Below are 24971 nucleotides of genomic sequence, written 5' to 3'. Positions count from 1 at the left end.
ATGACGACAGCACACTGGCACCCGGCTGGTATGGGGGACCTGCTGGATGGGAACTCAGTCAGGATCCTGGCAACACGACCAAGTGTGGAACAGAAAGCCTATTTATAGAACCAGTAAGATGTATTCCAGTAAACTGTTAAACTGTCGGATATCTATGAATATGTTGGGTTTTAGTCTTTATTTTTAATCAGTTTAGACCCTGAATCTTGTTGGGGCCATTTTTTATACCAATAGTAGCAGGTGGGTTGAGATCCAGATTAAGATTTGTCTTAGCAACACATTCTTGTCATGATTAAGATTTGTCTCGCTGACTATGACATGCTTGTCATGAGAGACAAGTAACAGTTTGTGTGGTCGGGCTCGCTGACTATGACATGCTTGTCATGAGAGACAAGTAACAGTTTGTGTGGTCGGGCTCGCTGACTATGACATGCTTGTCATGAGAGACAAGTAACAGTTTGTGTGGTCGGACTCGCTGACTATGACATGCTTGTCATGAGAGACAAGTAACAGTTTGTGTGGTCGGGCTCGCTGACTATGACATGCTTGTCATGAGAGACAAGTAACAGTTTGTGTGGTCGGGCTCGCTGACTATGATGGATGTAATCCATATTGCGCATGTCGATGCTCTTTATCTCAGTCAGTAGATTGGCCAAGATTTGATGATTTACAGTCCGGCGTAATATAGTTCCAATATTGATGTGTTCGGCTTTATTCTTTGGCTTGGAGTTATTGAACGTTTAGTGTTTAACAGTGATGCAGTAGGGTAGGGGGATATGTGGAGTTGCAACGAAAATAAAATGAACCTCTTAAATATAAGTCACTGATGGTTACAAATATACCATTAGATTCATATGTACTTAACACAGTAGTAACCCGAACTTTCGTTTCGTACATATTCTTGTTTCTAGCACCATGAAATGTGATCGGGTTTCATATACGGCGCTGTTCTGTGATGATTACTGACATGCGATGGGCACGGTTAAGTTGCTTGGTTGATTTGTTCAGACCGACCCTCATATATTTCGATTGTTTCAGGATTTAAACAAGCTAGGCCACGTTTCACAGAACCCTTGAACCATGTTAGTATTCGTGATTTGCAGTAGTACATTCTAAATCGACTGGATTATTAAGCAGAATTGAGCCAAACGGTCAAATTGTTCTGGTGTTTCCATGTGTCGGACATTGACATTTAGAACATTCTGTGATCAAAAATCCATTTTGCAATAATCAAATGGTGCATGGAACTTGTCAGTTCCCGCCAAACAAGGATATGATACAAATTTCTTGAAAAGAGCGTAACTGTTCTACCAGTTATTACCAGTGGTGAGGATCCAGGGTCAGGGTAAGCCTTGATCATGGTCAGTGTCAGGGTAAGATCTGGGTCAGGGTCAGTGTCAGGGTAAGATCTGGGTCAGGGTCAGTGTCAGGTTCATGATCAGTGATAGGGTTGCACACGTCAAGGTGTGGGTCACGGTATTGCTTAGGTCAAGGTCTGGGTCAGGGTAAAGCCCCAGGTCCTCCTCTTTGACAGGGTAGGGCCGGGGTTACGGTCAATGTCAGGGCAAGGCTAAGGTCAAGGTCACAGTCAGGTAAATCCAGGTCAAGGTCACGGTCATAGTAACGCCAAGGTCAACGTTACGGTCAGGGTAAGGCTCAGGTCAAAACCTGAGTCATGGTAAGGCCCGGTAAGGGTCAGTGTCAGGGCAAGGCCCAGATCAAGGTCAAGGTCAGGGTAAGGCCCGGGTGAAGGTCACGGTCATAGTAAGTGGTCAGTGTTAAAGTGTGTGTGTCTGTCTGTCTGTCTGTGTAACGTTTCTTGGTTAAGCTGATAGAGTTTGTGTGTATTAGGTTCTTAAACTGTCTTGGGTTTCTTCAAGGTAAATCCCGTGATACTTCCACAGTGTGTACAAGGTTCCCACGCAACCCCTGCTACAGACCCTACACCATCCGAACTACGACGTGTGGCGGCAGAGAGATATACGAACTCTCTACACAGATCAGTTTAGCAGGATTCTGCTTTTGTAAGTTGATTTCTTAGGTAACTTTCCCCATTACAACAATGTGTTTTATCCATTGTCACCATTGTTTAATCGCTCACAGTGGTTCCGTTAATCCCATAGCATATTTTATCTCAACTGCACAACCCGTCTAGCTGTGGATAAATGAGCTAGAACCTTATTGAAACGTGGTGTTGTATAAATTAGAAAGTCGAAATCAGAGCCAGAGTAAAATGTCGTCCCACGTGATATCGATGGAATATTGCCTATACAAACACTCACTGCATTACTCACTATTTAGTTCAGTTTTGCTGATTTATTGCAGACACGGATGACCCATGTCTGTCGAATCCTTGTGCAAATGGAGCCACTTGTATTAAGATGACCGGAAGCAACCACATCTGCTCCTGTGCCCGCGGATACTACGGAGAGAGCTGTGAAGGTAAGCAACTTGTAAAGGCTTAGTCCTACATCGCAAGGCTGTGTAAGGAGAGCAGGTGAAAACTGTGGCTTCAGTCTGGGATATGGCAACGTCACACGTAACGCTATCTCATCAAAATTTGTTTATTTCAGGTAACCTTTAAACTCATGTTCAGCGTTGTTGCATTGTTCCCGTTATACAATGTATGTAAAAATACATGAATTACTACAAAAACCTTAGTTGGCTACATGTCTATAGTTTGTCTCCTGCTGTTCTGATGAAGGTTAACCATTATCCATTTGATTAGTGATGACTTTACAACCAGGTAAGCGCACACAGAACACGCACCTCCGACACATGTCCCAGCCAGCAAGTCTCAGAGCCTGTCCAGTACTTGACAACAGAGGTGTATCTGCGAGAACAGTTCGACGACGTCTATACGTCTGCGGCATCCGTGCAAGGCGCCCATCACGACAGCTACTCCTGACGCCAGAACATCGACGTCGACTTATTCAGTGGAGCAGACCACACGTTGCTCGATGTTGTACAATCGTATTTTAATCAGAAAAAAAAGGTTAATGTGTTACCCCAGCAAGCAAGATCCCCTCATTTCCCAATCATTGGACATTTCAAAACACGATGAAATGGAGAGATGTTTACGACGTCACTCGAATCCTCCCACAAAGCAATAGCAACTCCGCCACATCCTTCCTCGGATATGGAATCATCTTCACCAGGACTCTCATCGACGTTTAGTGGCCTCAGTGGGGCAAGAGTGTCAGATCTGTTTCATTGTACAAGGTGGACACACCACCAAAGGAACGTGTAAAGCTGCTTGTGAACCCCACATTGTGCTGTGGCTGATTTCAATATGCCATGTGCACAGTTATCATGGACTGTCAATCGTTACCGCAACATTTATCTCTCAGTGTTATGACATAAGCAATAAAAGTTAATTGATTCTTTTGCTGTTTATGTGTCACAATAACGTTTGCCTTTTAGTATAGGAGATGATCATTCATGCTGTTTACAGAAATAAACTGAAATAATTGTTTTGATTTTCTTCTTCTCGTTGTTATGTAAGTACGCCTTTTCAATTATAGTTGTACGTTGACATCACTGTATGTTTATCTCCTGTCAACTGAAAGTACACTCTTGTACACACACCCAGCAATATTCCAGTTATGTGAGGTCGGTATGTCAATATTTTGCCTAGATCAGGCAACCCATTAACTCAACGTCGATGGCTGGGACACGCTGACAAGCACCAACAAAGTCAGCGACGCTGACCACCCGATCCCGTACAACCATGGGTTACAGAAGATCAACTGCAACCTGCATTCATACTGACATAGTGAAAATACATTTATTGCCTTTTACCTGTTTCCAATTATAGAAACAAAAATTTCATTTCCTCTGTCACCAGAAAATCAGTACCTCTTTTCAAGTTTTACTAATGATGTGTATTTGTGAAACAATGCTGTTATCGCTTTTATTTCAGAGAAAGATCGGTGTGGGAACTTTACAGATTGATTGTATGTGTGTGCAACCTTCGTTTCAGAGAAGGATCCATGTGGAAACTTTACAGAACTTGAAAACATACCTACCCGAGCCCCTAGTTACCCAGGATATCCCGTTCTACATGACGACAGCACACTGGCACCTGGCTGGTATGGGGCACCTGCTGGATGGGAATTACTCAGTCGGGATCCTGGCAACTCCACCAAGTGTGGAACAAGAAAACCCATTTACAGAACGAGTAAGACGTCTTCCTAAACGTATCTATATTGATAAACATACTTTTAAATGCTTCCTTTACTTTTGATGAATCTCTCCATCAACAAGTATCAAATTTCATCAGTTTAATCCTAATTTCAATTTAAGTGACGTTTCTCATATGTCGTCACAAACATCAATGTGACAATTCAAATAATGTTTCTTAATATCCTAGCGTTTCTTCTGAACATGTGGTAAGTTCATTGTTATATCAACCCTGATTCAAAATATTTTACTTTTAAAGAATGAGTCTTATTTGTCAATATTAAAAAGTGACTGTTTCACTTTTAGACACAAGAGATATACGGCCACGCTCCTTATTGGAGATTTCCCTTAACAAATCTATGCTTGTTTTCTTCAAGGTAAGTCTGGTGACGACGCTTCAACCGTGTGTATTAGGTTCCCAAACGCGGTCTGCTTCAAACCGTACACCATCAGGACGACGATGTGCAGTGGCAGAGAGATATACGAGCTGAATACGGAAACTAGTTTGTCAGGATTCTGCTTTCGTAAGTGCGTTTACGTTCCTAAGATGACTCTTGTCACTGCTCTCTCTATCTATATCTGTGTGTTGATAGTAAAGAATAAAACATATGATCAAGGTGTAAGCAAGAGGAAGCATAGTTAGAAATCATTCAATATGGACATGTTAGCATTAGGTAAATTTTATCCCCATGTTTACACATAAATGCACATGCCCAAAGTATTTACGTTGCTGTACTCTTGGCTAATGGTAAGTTTCCAAAAGCTAGGAATCACACTCCTATAATACGGAATATTCTGAGAAATGCATAAGTAATGTTAGATGAAAACAATGATAGACGTGCTGTGAAGCTAACTGGCCTTTTAAATCTGTATCCACCAAAGGAAAACAATTTTTTGTGCTATTGCAGACACGGATGACCCATGTCTTTCAAATCCTTGCCCGAATGGAGCCACTTGTACTAAGGCAACAGGAACCAATCACATCTGCATCTGTCCCTCTGGATATTATGGGGAGAATTGTGACGGTATGTGAAGAAGTAAAACTATATACTGTACAAATGCCTTCTGTATTAGCAAGAAATCTGCACCCGAAGTAGAGTCGATTGTACAAATCCAACTAGGTCATGAACAATGTGTTCATCGATCACTTTCAGATAGAGATGACATCGTTAATCGGGAAAAGGTGTGCATATCCCGTCCTAACACATGTTACAAACATATGTAACTCGTCCTTCCATCCCTCGTTAGCTCGAAAACAATCTCATCAGACGTTTTTCAGCAGGAACCCTATCATTAAAACTGCTGGTCAGTTACTACATTGTCATTCCATTATGTGTAAAGGTTCAATCCCAACGATGACGTACATATCGCATGTGTGTTTATTTTTCTTTCAGAGAAGGATCCGTGTGAAAACTTTACAGAACTTGAAAACATAGGAACACGAGCCCCTAGTTACCCAGGAAGCCCAGTACTACATGACGACATCACACTGGCACCCGGCTGGTATGGGGCACCTGCTGGATGGGAACTACTCAGTCAGGACCCTGGCAACTCCACCAAGTGTGGAACAAGAAAACCTATTTACAGAAAGAGTAAGATGTAACCCAAAACATTCCTGCATTGTTACACATTGTTTAAAATGTTTGTTTTAACCTTTAAAGAATTCCTCGATCTACAAGTATCCAAATATATCATGCATCAGTTGGTTCCAATTTCTTTTGAATTGGCGATTTTCATATGTTTTCATAAGATTCGATGTGCCACTCCAAATGATATTTCCCTCAATATTAATTCATCTTCGAAGCATATGTTTAATGTTCCTATTAATCCTAAGACAATGCTTCTTATTGAACTTTTCTTTGACTAAATCTATTCTTGGTCTCTTTAAGGTAAGTCTGGTGACGCCTCGACCGTGTGTATTAGATACCCGAATGCGGTGTGTGCCAACCCGTATACCATCAGGACGACTATGTGCGGTGGCAGAGAGATATACGAGCTCAGTACGCAAACCAGTTTGTCAGGATTCTGCTTTCGTGAGTGCTTTTACGTTCCGTATGTAACCTCTAGCGGGTTCCTTACTTGTCTCAATACTATACAATAAGACAGATATGATCCTAGTAGAAACATGATGTTGGAAAGAAATAATTGTTCTAGTGAGGATAACGTCACGGTGGGTCTTTCAACAGTTTGAATTTTGGATTGAAAATCTTCTGAAGTGTGTGTTGATGTCCTCTGGACCAATGTTAGTGAGTGAGTGAATATGGTTTTGCGCTGCTTTTAGCAATATTCCACCAATGTCCCGGTGGGGGGACACCAGAAATAGACTTGACACATTGTATCCATGTGGGGAATCGAACCCGGGTATTCGGCGTGACGTGCCAACGCTTTAACCGCTAGGCTACCCCACCGCCCCTGGATCAATGTTAGGAACACCTAACTTGTTAATCCCACTCTACTAATTCCAACTGAAAATGTCATAAAGTACATGCGTCGTCTTTGCTGACAAAAATATCATTTCCTATCTTCATATAAATGATTTTCCTAAATCTGTAAAAAACCTATCGTGAAATAGCTTCTATGGTGTTGCAGACACGGATGACCCATGTCTGTCGAATCCTTGCGCCAACGGAGCCACTTGCATTAAAGCATCAGGAACCAATCACATCTGTTCCTGTGCCCCTGGATATTATGGAAAGAGCTGTGAAGGTATGTGCATGAGCAAAACACGAGATAATCCAATGAGAAAACTTCAATTTTAAACAGCATTCAATTATACCACAACAAACTTCATATGATATCCATTTGCCCAGTAAGCAGGGCCCTCCTCTGAATTTGAAGATTCATTTCAGAGTTCTATTGATTTGAGCTAAATATTCTGGAACACTTTAACCCTCTAGATGTAGTATTTCAACAAAAGATAGTGTTCTTGCACTGCAAACATACCAAATACACACACACCAACACACAATCAATCAGAAATCAAAATTTAATTTTGGACAGTGGAAAAATATAGTTTGGTACTTTCTTAAAATTACTTAAGAATAATGCTATTGATATCAACAGGTGCTATAGATCATGAAGTAAACCTGAAAACATGAAAACTTGTTTTCAATTATGATATTGCTGTTTCATTCTGAATACATTTTCCATACCAATGTTGATTGATTGTATGTGTGTGCTACTTTGATTTCAGAGAAGGATCCATGTGGAAACTTTACAGAACTTGAAAACATACCTACCCGAGCTCCTAGTTACCCAGGATATCCCGTTCTACATGACGACAGCACACTGGCACCTGGCTGGTATGGGGCACCTGCTGGATGGGAATTACTCAGTCGGGATCCTGGCAACTCCACCAAGTGTGGAACAAGAAAGCCCATTTACAGAACGAGTAAGACGTCTTCCTAAACGTATCTGTATTGATAAACATAATTTTAAATGCTTCTTTTTACTTTTAATGAATCTCTTCATCAACAAGTATTAAATTACATCAGTTTAATCCCAATTACAATTTAAGTGACGTTTCTCATATGTCGTCACAAACATCAATGTGACCATTCTAATAATGCTTCTTAATATCCTAGTGTTTCTTCTTAACATGTGGTAAGTTCATTGTTATATCAACCCTGATTCAAAATATTTTACTTTTAAAGAATGAGTCTTATTTGTCAATATTAGAAAGTGACTGTTTCACTTTTAGACACAGGAGATATACGGCCATGCTCCTTATTGGAGATTTCCCTTAACAAATCTATGCTTGTTTTCTTCAAGGTAAGTCTGGTGACGCTTCAACCGTGTGTATTAGGTTCCCAAACGCGGTCTGCTACAAACCCTACACCATCAGGACGACGATGTGCAGTGGCAGAGAGATATACGAGCTGAATACGGAAACTAGTTTGTCAGGATTCTGCTTTCGTAAGTGCGTTTAAGTTCCTAACATAGTTCTTGTCACTGCTCTCTCTATCTATATCTGTGTGTTGATAGTAAAGAATAAAACATATGATCAAGGTGTAAGCAAGAGGAAGCATAGTTAGAAATCATTCAATAGGGACATGTTAGCATTAGGTAAATTTTATCCCCATGTTTACACATAAATGCCCATGCCCAAAGTATTTACGTTGCTGTACTCTTGGCTAATGGTAAGTTTCCAAAAGTTAGGAATCACACTCCTATAATACGGAATATTCTGAGAAATGCATAAGTAATGTTAGATGAAAACAATGATAGACGTGCTGTAAAGCTAACTGGCCTTTTAAATCTGTATCAACCCAAAGGAAAACAATTTTTTGTGCTATTGCAGACACGGGTGACCCATGTCTTTCAAATCCTTGCCCGAATGGAGCCACTTGTACTAAGGCAACAGGAACCAATCACATCTGCATCTGTCCCTCTGGATATTATGGGGAGAATTGTGATGGTATGTGAAGAAGTAAAACTATATACTGTACAAACGCCTTCTGTATTGGCAAGAAATCTGCACCCGAAGTAGAGTCCATTGTACAAATCCAACTAGGTCAGGAACAAAGTGTTCACTGATCACTTTCAGATAGAGATGATATCGTGTGCTCGGGAAAAGGTGTGCATATCCCGTCCTAACACTTGTTACAAACATATGTAACTCGTCCTTCCATCCCTCGTTAGCTCGAAAACAATCTCATCAGACGTTTTTCAGCAGGAACCCTATCATTAAAACTGCTGGTCAGTTTATACATTGTCATTCCATTATGTGTAAAGGTTCAATCCCAACGATGACGTACATATCGCATGTGTGTTTATTTTTCTTTCAGAGAAGGATCCGTGTGAAAACTTTACAGAACTTAGCAACATAGGAACACGAGCCCCTAGTTACCCAGGAAGCCCAGTACTACATGACGACATCACACTGGCACCCGGCTGGTATGGGGCACCTGCTGGATGGGAACTACTCAGTCAGGACCCTGGCAACTCCACCAAGTGTGGAACAAGAAAGCCTATTTACAGAAAGAGTAAGATGTACCCCAAAACATTCCTGCATTGTTAACCATTTTTCAAAATGTTTGTTTTAACCTTTAAAGAATTCCTCGATCAACAAGTATCCAAATATATCATGCATCGGTTGGTTCCAATTTCTTTTGAATTGGCGATTTTCATATGTTTTCATAAGATTCGATGTGCCACTCCAAATGATATTTCCCTCAATATTAATTCATCTTCGAAGCATATGGTTAATGTTCCTATTAATCCTAAGACAATGCTTCTTATTGAACTTTTCTTTGACTAAATCTATTCTTGGTCTCTTTAAGGTAAGTCTGGTGACGCCTCGACCGTGTGTATTAGATACCCGAATGCGGTGTGTGCCAACCCGTATACCATCAGGACGACTATGTGCGGTGGCAGAGATATACGAGCTCAGTACGCAAACCAGTTTGTCAGGATTCTGCTTTCGTGAGTGCTTTTACGTTCCGTATGTAACCTCTAGCGGGTTCCTTACTTGTCTCAATACTATACAATAAGACAGATATGATCCTAGTAGAAACATGATGTTGGAAAGAAATAATTGTTCTAGTGAGGATAACGTCACGGTGGGTCTTCAAATAACAGTTTGAATTTTGGATTGAAAATCTTCTGAAGTGTGTGTTGATGTCCTCTGGACCAATGTTAGTGAGTGAGTGAATATGGTTTTGCGCTGCTTTTAGCAATATTCCACCAATGTCCCGGTGGAGGACATCAGAAATAGACTTGACACATTGTATCCATGTGGGGAATCGAACCCGGGTATTCGGCGTGACGTGCCAACGCTTTAACCGCTAGGCTACCCCACCGCCCTGGATCAATGTTAGGAACACCTAACTTGTTAATCCCACTCTACTAATTCCAACTGAAAATGTCATAAAAGTACATGCGTCGTCTTTGCTGACAAAAATATCATTTCCTATCTTCATATAAATGATTTTCCTAAATCTGTAAAAACCTATCGTGAAATAGCTTCTATGGTGTTGCAGACACGGATGACCCATGTCTGTCGAATCCTTGCGCCAACGGAGCCACTTGCATTAAAGCATCAGGAACCAATCACATCTGTTCCTGTGCCCCTGGATATTATGGAAAGAGCTGTGAAGGTATGTGCATGAGCAAAACACGAGATAATCCAATGAGAAAACTTCAATTTTAAACAGCATTCAATTATACCACAACAAACTTCATATGATATCCATTTGCCCAGTAAGCAGTGCCCTCCTCTGAATTTGAAGATTCATTTCAGAGTTCTATTGATTTGAGCTAAATATTCTGGAACACTTTAACCCTCTAGATGTAGTATTTCAACAAAAGATAGTGTTCTTGCACTGCAAACATACCAAATACACACACACACACAATCAATCAGAAATCAAAATTTAATTTTGGACAGTGGAAAAATATAGTTTGGTACTTTCTTAAAATTACTTAAGAATAATGCTATTGATATCAACAGGTGCTATAGATCATGAAGTAAACCTGAAAACATGAAAACTTGTTTTCAATTATGATATTGCTGTTTCATTCTGAATACATTTTCCATACCAATGTTGATTGATTGTATGTGTGTGCTACTTTGATTTCAGAGAAGGATCCATGTGGAAACTTTACAGAACTTGAAAACATACCTACCCGAGCTCCTAGTTACCCAGGATATCCCGTTCTACATGACGACAGCACACTGGCACCTGGCTGGTATGGGGCACCTGCTGGATGGGAATTACTCAGTCGGGATCCTGGCAACTCCACCAAGTGTGGAACAAGGAAGCCCATTTACAGAACGAGTAAGACGTCTTCCTAAACGTATCTGTATTGATAAACATAATTTTAAATGCTTCTTTTACTTTTAATGAATCTCTTCATCAACAAGTATTAAATTACATCAGTTTAATCCCAATTACAATTTAAGTGACGTTTCTCATATGTCGTCACAAACATCAATGTGACCATTCTAATAATGCTTCTTAATATCCTAGTGTTTCTTCTGAACATGTGGTAAGTTCATTGTTATATCAACCCTGATTCAAAATATTTTACTTTTAAAGAATGAGTCTTATTTGTCAATATTAGAAAGTGACTGTTTCACTTTTAGACACAGGAGATATACGGCCATGCTCCTTATTGGAGATTTCCCTTAACAAATCTATGCTTGTTTTCTTCAAGGTAAGTCTGGTGACGCTTCAACCGTGTGTATTAGGTTCCCAAACGCGGTCTGCTACAAACCCTACACCATCAGGACGACGATGTGCAGTGGCAGAGAGATATACGAGCTGAATACGGAAACTAGTTTGTCAGGATTCTGCTTTCGTAAGTGCGTTTACGTTCCTAACATAATTCTTGTCACTGCTCTCTCTATCTATATCTGTGTGTTGATAGTAAAGAATAAAACATATGATCAAGGTGTAAGCAAGAGGAAGCATAGTTAGAAATCATTCAATAGGGACATGTTAGCATTAGGTAAATTTTATCCCCATGTTTACACATAAATGCCCATGCCCAAAGTATTTACGTTGCTGTACTCTTGGCTAATGGTAAGTTTCCAAAAGTTAGGAATCACACTCCTATAATACGGAATATTCTGAGAAATGCATAAGTAATGTTAGATGAAAACAATGATAGACGTGCTGTAAAGCTAACTGGCCTTTTAAATCTGTATCCACCCAAAGGAAAACAATTTTTTGTGCTATTGCAGAAACGGATGACCCATGCCTTTCAAATCCTTGCCCGAATGGAGCCACTTGTACTAAGGCAACAGGAACCAATCACATCTGCATCTGTCCCTCTGGATATTATGGGGAGAATTGTGATGGTATGTGAAGAAGTAAAACTATATACTGTACAAACGCCTTCTGTATTGGCAAGAAATCTGCACCCGAAGTAGAGTCCATTGTACAAATCCAACTAGGTCAGGAACAAAGTGTTCACTGATCACTTTCAGATAGAGATGATATCGTGTGCTCGGGAAAAGGTGTGCATATCCCGTCCTAACACATGTTACAAACATATGTAACTCGTCCTTCCATCCCTCGTTAGCTCGAAAATAATCTCATCAGACGTTTTTCAGCAGGAACCCTATCATTAAAACTGCTGGTCAGTTTATACATTGTCATTCCATTATGTGTAAAGGTTCAATCCCAACGATGACGTACATATCGCATGTGTGTTTATTTTTCTTTCAGAGAAGGATCCGTGTGAAAACTTTACAGAACTTAGCAACATAGGAACACGAGCCCCTAGTTACCCAGGAAGCCCAGTACTACATGACGACATCACACTGGCACCCGGCTGGTATGGGGCACCTGCTGGATGGGAACTACTCAGTCAGGACCCTGGCAACTCCACCAAGTGTGGAACAAGAAAGCCTATTTACAGAAAGAGTAAGATGTACCCCAAAACATTCCTGCATTGTTAACCATTTTTCAAAATGTTTGTTTTAACCTTTAAAGAATTCCTCGATCAACAAGTATCCAAATATATCATGCATCGGTTGGTTCCAATTTCTTTTGAATTGGCGATTTTCATATGTTTTCATAAGATTCGATGTGCCACTCCAAATGATATTTCCCTCAATATTAATTCATCTTCGAAGCATATGTTTAATGTTCCTATTAATCCTAAGACAATGCTTCTTATTGAACTTTTCTTTGACTAAATCTATTCTTGGTCTCTTTAAGGTAAGTCTGGTGACGCCTCGACCGTGTGTATTAGATACCCGAATGCGGTGTGTGCCAACCCGTATACCATCAGGACGACTATGTGCGGTGGCAGAGAGATATACGAGCTCAGTACGCAAACCAGTTTGTCAGGATTCTGCTTTCGTGAGTGCTTTTACGTTCCGTATGTAACCTCTAGCGGGTTCCTTACTTGTCTCAATACTATACAATAAGACAGATATGATCCTAGTAGAAACATGATGTTGGAAAGAAATAATTGTTTTAGTGAGGATAACGTCACGGTGGGTCTTCAAATAACAGTTTGAATTTTGGATTGAAAATCTTCTGAAGTGTGTGTTGATGTCCTCTGGACCAATGTTAGTGAGTGAGTGAATATGGTTTTGCGCTGCTTTTAGCAATATTCCACCAATGTCCCGGTGGAGGACACCAGAAATAGACTTGACACATTGTATCCATGTGGGGAATCGAACCCGGGTATTCGGCGTGACGTGCCAACGCTTTAACCGCTAGGCTACCCCACCGCCCCTGGATCAATGTTAGGAACACCTAACTTGTTAATCCCACTCTACTAATTCCAACTGAGAATGTCATAAAGTACATGCGTCGTCTTTGCTGACAAAAATATCATTTCCTATCTTCATATAAATGATTTTCCTAAATCTGTAAAAACCTATCGTGAAATAGCTTCTATGGTGTTGCAGACACGGATGACCCATGTCTGTCGAATCCTTGCGCCAACGGAGCCACTTGCATTAAAGCATCAGGAACCAATCACATCTGTTCCTGTGCCCCTGGATATTATGGAAAGAGCTGTGAAGGTATGTGCATGAGCAAAACACGAGATAATCCAATGAGAAAACTTCAATTTTAAACAGCATTCAATTATACCACAACAAACTTCATATGATATCCATTTGCCCAGTAAGCAGTGCCCTCCTCTGAATTTGAAGATTCATTTCAGAGTTCTATTGATTTGAGCTAAATATTCTGGAACACTTTAACCCTCTAGATGTAGTATTTCAACAAAAGATAGTGTTCTGGCACTGCAAACATACCAAATACACACAAACACAATCAATCAGAAATCAAAATTTAATTTTGGACAGTGGAAAAATATAGTTTGGTACTTTCTTAAAATTACTTAAGAATAATGCTATTGATATCAACAGGTGCTATAGATCATGAAGTAAACCTGAAAACATGAAAACTTGTTTTCAATTATGATATTGCTGTTTCATTCTGAATACATTTTCCATACCAATGTTGATTGATTGTATGTGTGTGCTACTTTGATTTCAGAGAAGGATCCATGTGGAAACTATACAGAACTTGAAAACATACCTACCCGAGCTCCTAGTTACCCAGGATATCCCGTTCTACATGACGACAGCACACTGGCACCTGGCTGGTATGGGGCACCTGCTGGATGGGAACTACTCGGTCGGGATCCTGGCAACTCCACCAAGTGTGGAACAAGGAAGCCCATTTACAGAACGAGTAAGACGTCTTCCTTAACGTATCTGTATTGATAAACATAATTTTAAATGCTTCGTTTTACTTTTAATGAATCTCTTCATCAACAAGTATTAAATTACATCAGTTTAATCCCAATTACAATTTAAGTGACGTTTCTCATATGTCGTCACAAACATCAATGTCACAATTCAAATAATGCTTCTTAATATCCTAGTGTTTCTTCTGAACATGTGGTAAGTTCATTGTTATATCAACCCTGATTCAAAATATTTTACTTTTAAAGAATGAGTCTTATTTGTCAATATTAGAAAGTGACTGTTTCACTTTTAGACACAGGAGATATACGGCCATGCTCCTTATTGGGGATATGCCTTAACAAAATCTATGCTTGTTTTCTTCAAGGTAAGTCTGGTGACGCTTCAACCGTGTGTGTTAGGTTCCCAAACGCGGTCTGCTACAAACCCTACACCATCAGGACGACGATGTGCAGTGGCAGAGAGATATACGAGCTGAATACGGAAACTAGTTTGTCAGGATTCTGCTTTCGTAAGTGCGTTTACGTTCCTAAGATGACACTTGTCACTGCTCTCTCTATCTATATCTGTGTGTTGATAGTAAAGAATAAAACATATGATTAAGGTGTAAGCAAGAGGAAGCATAGTTAGAAATCGTTCAATAGGGACATGTTAGCATTAGGTAAATTTTATCCCCATGTTTACACATAAATGCCCATGCCCAAAGTATTTACGTTGCTGTACTCTTGGCTAATGGTAAGTTTCCAAAAGTTAGGAATCACACTCCTATAATACGGAATATTCTGAGAAATGCATAAGTAATGTTAGATGAAATCAATGATAGACGTACTGTGAAGCTAACTGGCCTTTTAAATCTGTATCCTCCCAAAGAAAACAATTCTTTGTGCTATTGCAGACACGGATGACCCATGTCTTTCAAATCCTTGCCCGAATGGAGCCACTTGTACTAAGGCAACAGGAACCAATCACATCTGCATCTGTCCCTCTGGATATTATGGAGAGAATTGTGATGGTATGTGAAGAAGTAAAACTATATACTGTACAAACGCCTTCTGTATTGGCAAGAATCCCGAAGTAGAGTCGATTGTACAAATCCAACTAGGTCAGGAACTAAGTGTTCACTGATCACTTTCAGATAGAGATGATATCGTGTGCTCGGGAAAAGGTGTGCATATCCCGTCCTTACACATGTTACAAACATATGTAACTCGTCCTTCCATCCCTCGTTAAATCGAAAATAATCTCATCAGACGTTTCTCAGCAGGAACCCTATCATTAAAACTGCTGGTCAGTTACTACATTGTCATTCCATTATGTGTAAAGGTTCAATCCCAACGATGACGTACATATCGCATGTGTGTTTATTTTTCTTTCAGAGAAGGATCCGTGTGAAAACTTTACAGAACTTGAAAACATAGGAACACGAGCCCCTAGTTACCCAGGAAGCCCAGTACTACATGACGACATCACACTGGCACCCGGCTGGTATGGGGCACCTGCTGGATGGGAACTACTCAGTCAGGACCCTGGCAACTCCACCAAGTGTGGAACAAGAAAGCCTATTTACAGAAAGAGTAAGATGTACCCCAAAACATTCCTGCATTGTTAACCATTTTTCAAAATGTTTGTTTTAACCTTTAAAGAATTCCTCGATCAACAAGTATCCAAATATATCATGCATCAGTTGGTTCCAATTTCTTTTGAATTGGCGATTTTCATATGTTTTCATAAGATTCGATGTGCCACTCCAAATGATATTTCCCTCAATATTAATTCATCTTCGAAGCATATGTTTAATGTTCCTATTAATCCTAAGACAATGCTTCTTATTGAACTTTTCTTTGACTAAATCTATTCTTGGTCTCTTTAAGGTAAGTCTGGTGACGCCTCGACCGTGTGTATTAGATACCCGAATGCGGTGTGTGCCAACCCGTATACCATCAGGACGACTATGTGCGGTGGCAGAGAGATATACGAGCTCAGTACGCAAACCAGTTTGTCAGGATTCTGCTTTCGTGAGTGCTTTTACGTTCCGTATGTAACCTCTAGCGGGTTTCTTATTTGTGTCAATAGTATACAATAAGACAGATATGATCCTAGTAGAAACATGATGTTGGAAAGAAATAATTGTTCTAGTGAGGATAACGTCACGGTGGGTCTTTAAATAACAGTTTGAATTTTGGATTGAAAATCTTCTGAAGTGTGTGTTGATGTCCTCTGGACCAATGTTAGTGAGTGAGTGAATATGGTTTTGCGCTGCTGCTTTTAGTGATATTCCAGAAATATCACTGCAGAGGACATCAGAAATTGGCTTGACTGACTGACTGACTGACTGAGTTTAGTTTTACGCCGCTTTTAGCAATATTCCAGCAATATCACGGCGGGGGACACCAGAAATGGGCTTAACACATTGTGCCCATGTGGGGAATCGAACACGGGTCTTCGGCGTGACGAGCCAACGCTTTAACCACTAGGCTACCCCACCGCCCCTGGATCAATGTTAGGAAAACCTAACTTGATAATCCCACTCTACTAATTCCAGCTGAGAATGTCATAAAGTACATGCGTCGTCTTTGCTGACAAAAATATCATTTCCTATCTTCATATAAATGATATTCCTAAATCTGTAAAAAACCTATCGTGAAATATCTTTCTTGTGTTGCAGACACGGAAGACCCATGTCTGTCGAATCCTTGCGCCAACGGAGCCACTTGCATTAAAGCATCAGGAACCAATCACATCTGTTCCTGTGCCCCTGGATATTATGGAAAGAGCTGTGAAGGTATGTGCATGAGCAAAACACGAGATAAACCAATGAGAAAACTTCAATTTTAAACAGCATTCAATTATACCACAACAAACTTCATATGATCTCCATTCGCCCAGTAAGCAGTGCCCTTCTCTGAATTTGAACATTCATTTCATAGTTCTGTTGATTTGAGCTAAATATTCTGGAACATTTTAATCCTCTAGATGAAGTATTTCAACAAAACATAGTGTTCTCGCACTGCAGACATACCAAATACACACACACACACAATCAATCACAAATCAGTATTTAATTTTGGACAGTGGAAAAACTTTCTTAAAATTACTTAAGAATAATGCTATTGATATCAACGGATGCTATAGATCATGAAGTAAACCTGAAAACATGAAAGCTTGTTTTCAATTATGATATTGCTGTTTCATTCTGTATACATTTTCCATACCAATGTTGATTGATTGTATGTGTGTGCTACTTTGATTTCAGAGAAGGATCCATGTGGAAACTTTACAGAACTTGAAAACATACCTACCCGAGCCCCTAGTTACCCAGGATATCCCGTTCTACATGACGACAGCACACTGGCACCTGGCTGGTATGGGGCACCTGCTGGATGGGAATTACTCAGTCGGGATCCTGGCAACTCCACCACGTGTGGAACAAGAAAGCCCATTTACAGAACCAGTAAGATGGCTTCCTAAACGTATCTGTATTGATAAACATAATTTTAAATGCTTCTTTTTACTTTTGATGAACTCTCCATCAACAAGTATTAAATTACATCAGTTTAATCCAAATTTCAATTTAAGTGACTTTTCTCATATGTCGTCACAAACATCAATGTGACCATTCAAATGATGTTTCTTAATATACTAGTGTTTCTTCTTAACATGTGGGAAGTTTCCCAATAGATCTGCAGGTCTTTGTTATATCAACCCTGATTCAAAATATTTTACTTTTAAAGAATGAGTCTTATTTGTCAATATTAGAAAGTGACTGTTTCACTTTTAGACACAGGAGATATACGGCCATGCTCCTTATTGGAGATTTCCCTTAACAAAATCTATGCTTGTTTTCTTCAAGGTAAGTCTGGTGGCGCTTCAACCGTGTGTATTAGGTTCCCAAACGCGGTCTGCTACAAACCCTACACCATCAGGACGACGATGTGCAGTGGCAGAGAGATATACGAGCTGAATACGGAAACTAGTTTGTCAGGATTCTGCTTTCGTAAGTGCGTTTACGTTCCTAAGATGACTCTTGTCACTGCTCTCTCTATCTATATCTGTGTGTTGATAGTAAAGAATAAAACACATGATTAAGGTGTAAGCAAGAGGAAGCATAGTTAGAAATCATTCACTATGGACATGTTAGCATTAAGTAAATTTTATCCCCATGTTTACACATAAATGCCCATGCCCAAAGTATTTACGTTGCTTTACTCTTGGCTAATGGTAAGTTTCCAAAAGTTAGGAATCACACTCCTATAATACGGAATATTCTGAGAAATGCATAAGTAATGTTAGATGAAAACAATGATAGACGTACTGTGAAGCTAAATGGCCTTTTAAATCTGTATCCTCCCAAAGGAAAACAATTTTTGTGCTATTGCAGACACGGATGACCCATGTCTTTCAAATCCTTGCCCGAATGGAGCCACTTGTACTAAGGCAACAGGAACCAATCACATCTGCATCTGTCCCTCTGGATATTATGGGGAGACTTGTGACGGTATGTGAAGAAGTAAAACTATATACTGTACAAACGCCTTCTGAATTGACAAGAAATCTGCACCCGAAGTAGAGTCGATTGTACAAATCCAACTAGGTCAGGAACAAAGTGTTCATCAATCACTTTCAGATAGAGATGACATCGTGTGTTCGGGAAAAGGTGTGCATATCCCGTCCTAACACTTGTTACAAACATATGTAACTCGTCCTTCCATCCCTCGTTAAATCGAAAACAATCTCATCAGACGTTTCTCAGCAGGAACCCTATCATTAAAACTGCTGGTCAGTTACTACATTGTCATTCCATTATGTGTAAAGGTTCAATCCCAACGATGACGTACATATCGCATGTGTGTTTATTTTTCTTTCAGAGAAGGATCCGTGTGAAAACTTTACAGAACTTGAAAACATAGGAACACGAGCCCCTAGTTACCCAGGAAGCCCAGTACTACATGACGACATCACACTGGCACCCGGCTGGTATGGGGCACCTGCTGGATGGGAACTACTCAGTCAGGACCCTGGCAACTCCACCAAGTGTGGAACGAGAAAGCCTATTTATAGAACGAGTAAGATGTATTCCCAAATGATGTATTTCTGTGTTCTTGAACAATTGAGGAAATGCTGCTGTTTCGCTTTCTTGTAATTCCTGGATAACAAATACGTGGTTTATAAGGGGATTTGACACTTGAAATTAATTCAAATAGACTACTGCGTTCTCAGATACCAGCGATGTTCCCCAAATAGTTTCAATGTCTGTTTTGCCTAACTGATTCTCCTTCATTTTCAGGCTTAGGAGATAAAGTTTACGTGATGAATGTGGAGTTCAACTGAATTCAGTTATTTCATTTTAAGGCGTCTCAATGTTGTGAAGGTGTCAGTTATTTAAAGCATGTACTTCTATTCAAACTTCATGACACACCCTTTTTGCTAGCAATTAGCTTTCAATCGAGATTGTCCATGAAATGCCGGTTTCATCCAGAGAAATGTGGTATGGCGCAGTGCATATCCGCCTGGCGCTATGATCTTTACATGGAGTATCCACTGTTCCTCATTCACTGGTACCTCGGCTTATGGAGAGTGAATGATCTGTGCTACCTGTTAGCACACCCGACATTTTGCGGAAACTGGTGGCATTTTCAGTGATCGCGTCTATTTTGATAGATATTCGAGACTGATCATTCCTTGGCCCTGACGTCTTGACCTGTTCCACTTGTTCATTCATTCCTTCACTACGCGAATCATCACATTCTTAACTGATCATGGCAAAATCATGACACATCTGTGGTTCTTTTTATGATTATTCACTGTGATTATACTGTCTGTACATAACCATTTTATTCACACCACTTTCTTAGTGTATCTTCATATATGGTGTAGACTTTCCTTTGAATCGACATGTCGGTCATATTGACAGTGAATCAGAATCTATTGCTTCCAAAGACTTGTACAATTGTGTTATTCCTCTCTGACATTTAGCAGTTTATACCATAACCCTTTGACTTTCATATATTACAGGTATTAATTCATGGTTTTTACTGGAATCATTTTGACCAGAACTATGTTCGGTTTCTTCAAGGTAAATCCCGTGATACTTCCACGGTGTGTACAAGGTTCCCAAACAACCCATGCTACAGACCCTACACCATCCGGACTACGACGTGTGGCGGCAGAGAGATATACGAACTCTATACACAGATCAGTTTAGCAGGATTCTGCTTTTGTAAGTCGATTTATTTGGTGAATGCGTTATTATTTACTCAGAGGTCTTAATTCAAAAGGATTCATTGTGAAAACAACAAAGACATATTGCTTGTACCATGAGTATGACTAATACAAATCAATACAAGATGTAGATGTACACAACAGAATGGATGTACGAAATACGGAAGATCTACCAGGACAGGGTTAACACAGAAGCAGTGGTTCTAGTATTAAATACTATTGGTAATACTATTCACCTAGCAGCAATAGCTGTTAAGATTCCAAAATCGGCGTTGGTGGTTTTGAATTAATTCGAGATGATTGCCTACATACATAGTCTTAATTCCTTCTGGGTAGTTTGGCACCGTATAGGGTTAGTGTAAAGCCTATCTGCAATTTTCAACATCAGACTTGTCTTCAAAAGCATAAAATTATAGTAAGCTTCACACCACTGATAAAATTATATAGTACAGCATTCTTTACCACTAATACTGTTTAAACTCAATGTTAGGAACTCCTTCTGAACCTGAACCTCAGAAATGTAATACCATAACATTGTTTTACAATAAATGACTCTTCCTTCCAACACGATACAATAGAGAGAATAGACCAAGCTTGGATTCATGATGGTGTCAGTGAAGGTTGTTGTCTTGACAAGTAGCAACGTGTGTATGGACACAATCTGTGTTTTGGTGTGCCCTTGACAGGTGCGACATGATGGTGTCAGTGAAGGTTGTTGTCTTGACAAGTAGCAACGTGTGTATGGACACAATCTGTGTTTTGGTGTGCCCTTGACAGGTGCGACATGATGGTGTCAGTGAAGGTTGTTGTCTTGACAAGTAGCAACGTGTGTATGGACACAATCTGTGTTTTGGTGTGCCCTTGACAGGTGCGGCGGACAGGAAATGCTATCTGTTTGAGAACTTATAATTACTCTATATAACATAAACATTTGTTAGAAATTCCCACGCATGATACATGTCCGACATCGCCCAATGTGCAAAGCTTTTAGCCGAGATACTTTATCATTGCAGAAATATATTTTTGTCTTTTCTATTAATATAGAAGCATTTACAAAGTTCAAAACAGGATGTTGTACAAGGGAACCTACATCGACACAATATTGTCAACAATCAGCATATTTGCTGTTCTTCAATCGCATTCTTAAAGCTACAACTAGCAGTCAATCACTCAGTATGTTTTTCCTATTGCAGACACGACTGACCCATGTCTTTCCAATCCTTGTTTAAATGGAGGCACTTGCACTCAGGCGTCAGGAACCAATCACATCTGTTCCTGTGCCCCCGGGTACTATGGGGAAAACTGTGAAGGTATGTTCCTGTGCCCCCGGGTGCTATGGGAAAAACTGTGAAGGTATGTTCCCATGCCCTCGGGTACTATGGGGGAAACTGTAAAGGTATGTCCCTGTGCCCCCGGGTACTATGGGGAAAACTGTGAAGGTATGTTTCTGTGCCCCCGGGTACTATGGGGAAAACTGAAGGTATGTTTCTGTGCCCCGGGCACTATGGGGGAAACTGTGAAGGTATGTTTCTGTGTCCCCGGGTACCATGAGGAAACTGTGAAGGTATGTTCCTGTGTTTCCGGGTACTATGGGGGAAACCGTGAAGGTATGACTCTGTGCCCCCGGATACTATGGGCAAAACTGTGATGGTATGTTCCTGTGCCCCCGGGTACTATGGGGGAAACTGTGAAGGTATGTTCCTGTGCCCCCGGGTAGTATGGGGGGATATGTGAAGGTATGTTTCTGTGCCTCCGGTCGCTATGGGAAAAACTGTGAAGGTATGTTCCTGTGCCACCGGGTAGTATGGGGGGATATGTGATGGTATGTTCCTGTGCCCCCGGGTACTATGGGGGAAACTGTGAAGGTATGTTCCTGTGCCACCGGGTACTATGGGGGAAACTGTGAAGGTATGCTCCTGTGCCCCCGGTCGCTATGGGAAAAACTGTGAAGGTATGTTCCTGTGCCCCTGGGTAGTATGGGGGGATATGTGAAGGTATGTTTCTGTGCCTCCGGTCGCTATGGGAAAAACTGTGAAGGTATGTTCCTGTGCCCCCGGGTACTATGGGGGAAACTGTGAAGGTATGTTCCTGTGCCCCTGGGTACTATGGTGAAAACTGTGAAGATAAGTTCCTCTGCCCCCGGGTACTATGGGGGGACATGTGAAGGTATGTTCCTGTTTCCCCGGCTGCTATGGAGGAAATTGTGAAGGTACGTTTCCATGCCTCTGGATACTATGGGAAAACTGTAAAGTTATTGCACATACTGAATCATAGATTTTTATCAATTACATATTGAATGGTATGAAAGGTAGCCCGTACCCACAACGAATAACAGCCTGGATTTTACATAGTGCTTACTAGCTGGATCCACGATTGATAATAATCAACAAACAATGTAATTAGACATATATTAAAGGGTGTAATCTTGTACAATGGTGGGTCTTTATGGTGGTGGCAACACGTGTAGAGGACGCTCTCCATTTGTAACCTGTAGACATCCACCATTGTCTGTTTATCCATCTTAGACGGAGACCCATGTGGAAACTTCACAGAACTTAACAACATAGCAACACGAGACTCCAGTTACCCAGGAAACACCGTCCTTCATGACGACAGCACACTCGCACCTGGCTGGTATGGGGCACCTGCTGGATGGGCACTACTCAGTCAAGATCCCGGAGACTGGAAACTGTGTGGCACAAGAAAACCCATTTATAGAACACGTAATACTATTGTCGTCCTGTTAGAACTTAAGTGACAGCCCTTTCTACCCACTGTTTATGCTTACATTTCAAACTCTTGTCTCTCAATATCGTAACTGGTGTAAATAACCTACCAAATTACAAATCTCGTTAAAGTCATCATGATTGAATTTGTTGATGTTGTTGACACAAAGCTGTGTCCTTCAGTAGCTGAGTTCACTCGAATGATGTCAGTGCATTATCTCCCTTTCTGAATAACAGAAGCAATAGCTGTCAGTACAAACGAACAAGCATACTAAAAGTGGTTATTATGAGTTGGATTAGCTTTCACCTGTATGTCATTAACGACACAATTTACTTTCATTTCTTCAGGTAAAGATGGCGATACAACTACTGTGTGTACAAGGTTCCCCAATGTGACGTGTAGTAACCCGTACACCATCCGCACCACGATGTGTGGCGGCAGAGAGATATACGAACTGAGTACACAAACTAGTTTAGCAGGATTCTGCTTTTGTAAGTAGCTTTCTTAAATTCGAAAAAGTCCTGAAATAACTTTGAAAGTATCACTCTGTGTGCAAAGAGGAAATGGTAGCTGAAATCTGAGCTGTTACGTCATGTTCACCTTATGTATTGCGTTTCATCATATGTGTTAACGTATGTCGATGGGCCACCCGTGACGAGCAAGGTTAGAATTGATCTTGGTTGTCGTAAAAGGTCACACACGGAATTGGGTTCATGATGCAATCACTGGATTGTCTGGTGGAACAAAGCAAAGGAAATATTTCTAGCCGTGAAATATCCTAGTTTTCAAAAGCCACTGTTCTGAAGACGTGCATGAAGGTTTATTGAAGGTTTTGTAGAGCCCCTTAAGTAGATATGCTAAATATGGCATTAAAATCAACTCATTACCAACGAAGTAACTATCGGTGTATTGCTGACCTACGTAATTGTGATATCAAGTCTCTAATTTAACGTGTTGAATTCCAAGGTGACACAAGATAGTTAACCGGGAATGAGCCCTCAAAAGAACTTGTAACACTGCGTAATATGTGTCGTTAGTATCAAATACAGAATCTGACCGTCCACCTTTCCTTGATCTTGTTCCAGCTTGCAGCGGCCGGAAGCTGGACATCCTCATCCTGGTAGACGTGTCACTCTCAGTTGGCACCACCAAATTTTGGCAAATGAAAACGTTTCAACAAGCGATGCTTCGTTCTACTGACATTAGCCTCAATACCAACAACATTGCATTTATGGACTTTTCTGTGAGCGCTAGAGTAGTCTTCCCACTGAATGCCTATGCCAACGACAAAGAAGCTGTGTTGGCGGCAATAAAGCAGGAGGTGTATACAAAGGGAGCTACGACCAATATTGGCGAGGCCATCAGGCTAGCCGTCACTGACGTGTTTACAGAGGAAAATGGCGACCGACCAGACGCTGACAATATGATCTTCCTCTTTACCGACGGCCTTGTTACGGATGAAGATAAAGTGATTGCAGCTGCCATGACGGATCAACTTTCTGCAAAAGCGGAAGTATTCGTCGTGGCCATCTCCGACGTTCTGAGTGATTCCATCATCCACACACTGGCCTCCAAACCTGGAAGTGAACATATCTTTCATCTGGATGCCCCGGACACTCTCAATAAGGTCCACCAGAAGGTCATGCCGTGTACTATGGTGTGA

The 24971-nt window shown here is 40.7% G+C and overlaps 1 protein-coding gene across 1 annotated transcript; it reads left to right on the top strand.

The window, feature by feature from the left end:
- LOC124267698 (neurogenic locus notch homolog protein 1-like) lies at positions 1-24971 on the top strand. The gene is made up of 29 exons (XM_046702681.1): positions 1-82; positions 2326-2442; positions 3983-4180; positions 4560-4706; positions 5091-5207; positions 5577-5774; positions 6072-6215; positions 6772-6888; positions 7376-7573; positions 7954-8097; positions 8970-9167; positions 9465-9606; positions 10147-10280; positions 10764-10961; positions 11341-11484; positions 12357-12554; positions 12852-12995; positions 13553-13669; positions 14151-14348; positions 15739-15936; positions 16234-16377; positions 17028-17144; positions 17616-17813; positions 18213-18356; positions 18741-18857; positions 19228-19425; positions 21775-21891; positions 23656-23799; positions 24394-24971. The coding sequence occupies exons 1-29, from the start codon at positions 1-3 to the stop codon at positions 24969-24971; spliced, it is 4890 nt and encodes a 1629-aa protein (XP_046558637.1).

Source organism: Haliotis rubra, unplaced genomic scaffold (assembly GCF_003918875.1).
Source record: "Haliotis rubra isolate DU_JTF1 unplaced genomic scaffold, ASM391887v1 Scf133, whole genome shotgun sequence".
Taxonomy (NCBI): domain Eukaryota; kingdom Metazoa; phylum Mollusca; class Gastropoda; order Lepetellida; family Haliotidae; genus Haliotis; species Haliotis rubra.
Note: the sequence above shows the minus strand (reverse complement) of the source record. Positions and strands in the feature narration are given on the sequence as shown.

Excerpts from the sequence above, each read along its gene's own strand:
- LOC124267698 (XM_046702681.1), top strand. The coding sequence starts at position 1 with ATGACGACAGCACACTGGCACCCGGCTGGTATGGGGGACCTGCTGGAT. Across the intron at positions 4,707-5,090 it reads TTTGTCAGGATTCTGCTTTC|ACACGGATGACCCATGTCTT; the intron begins GTAAGTGCGTTT and ends GTGCTATTGCAG. Across the intron at positions 17,145-17,615 it reads TTATGGAAAGAGCTGTGAAG|AGAAGGATCCATGTGGAAAC; the intron begins GTATGTGCATGA and ends CTTTGATTTCAG.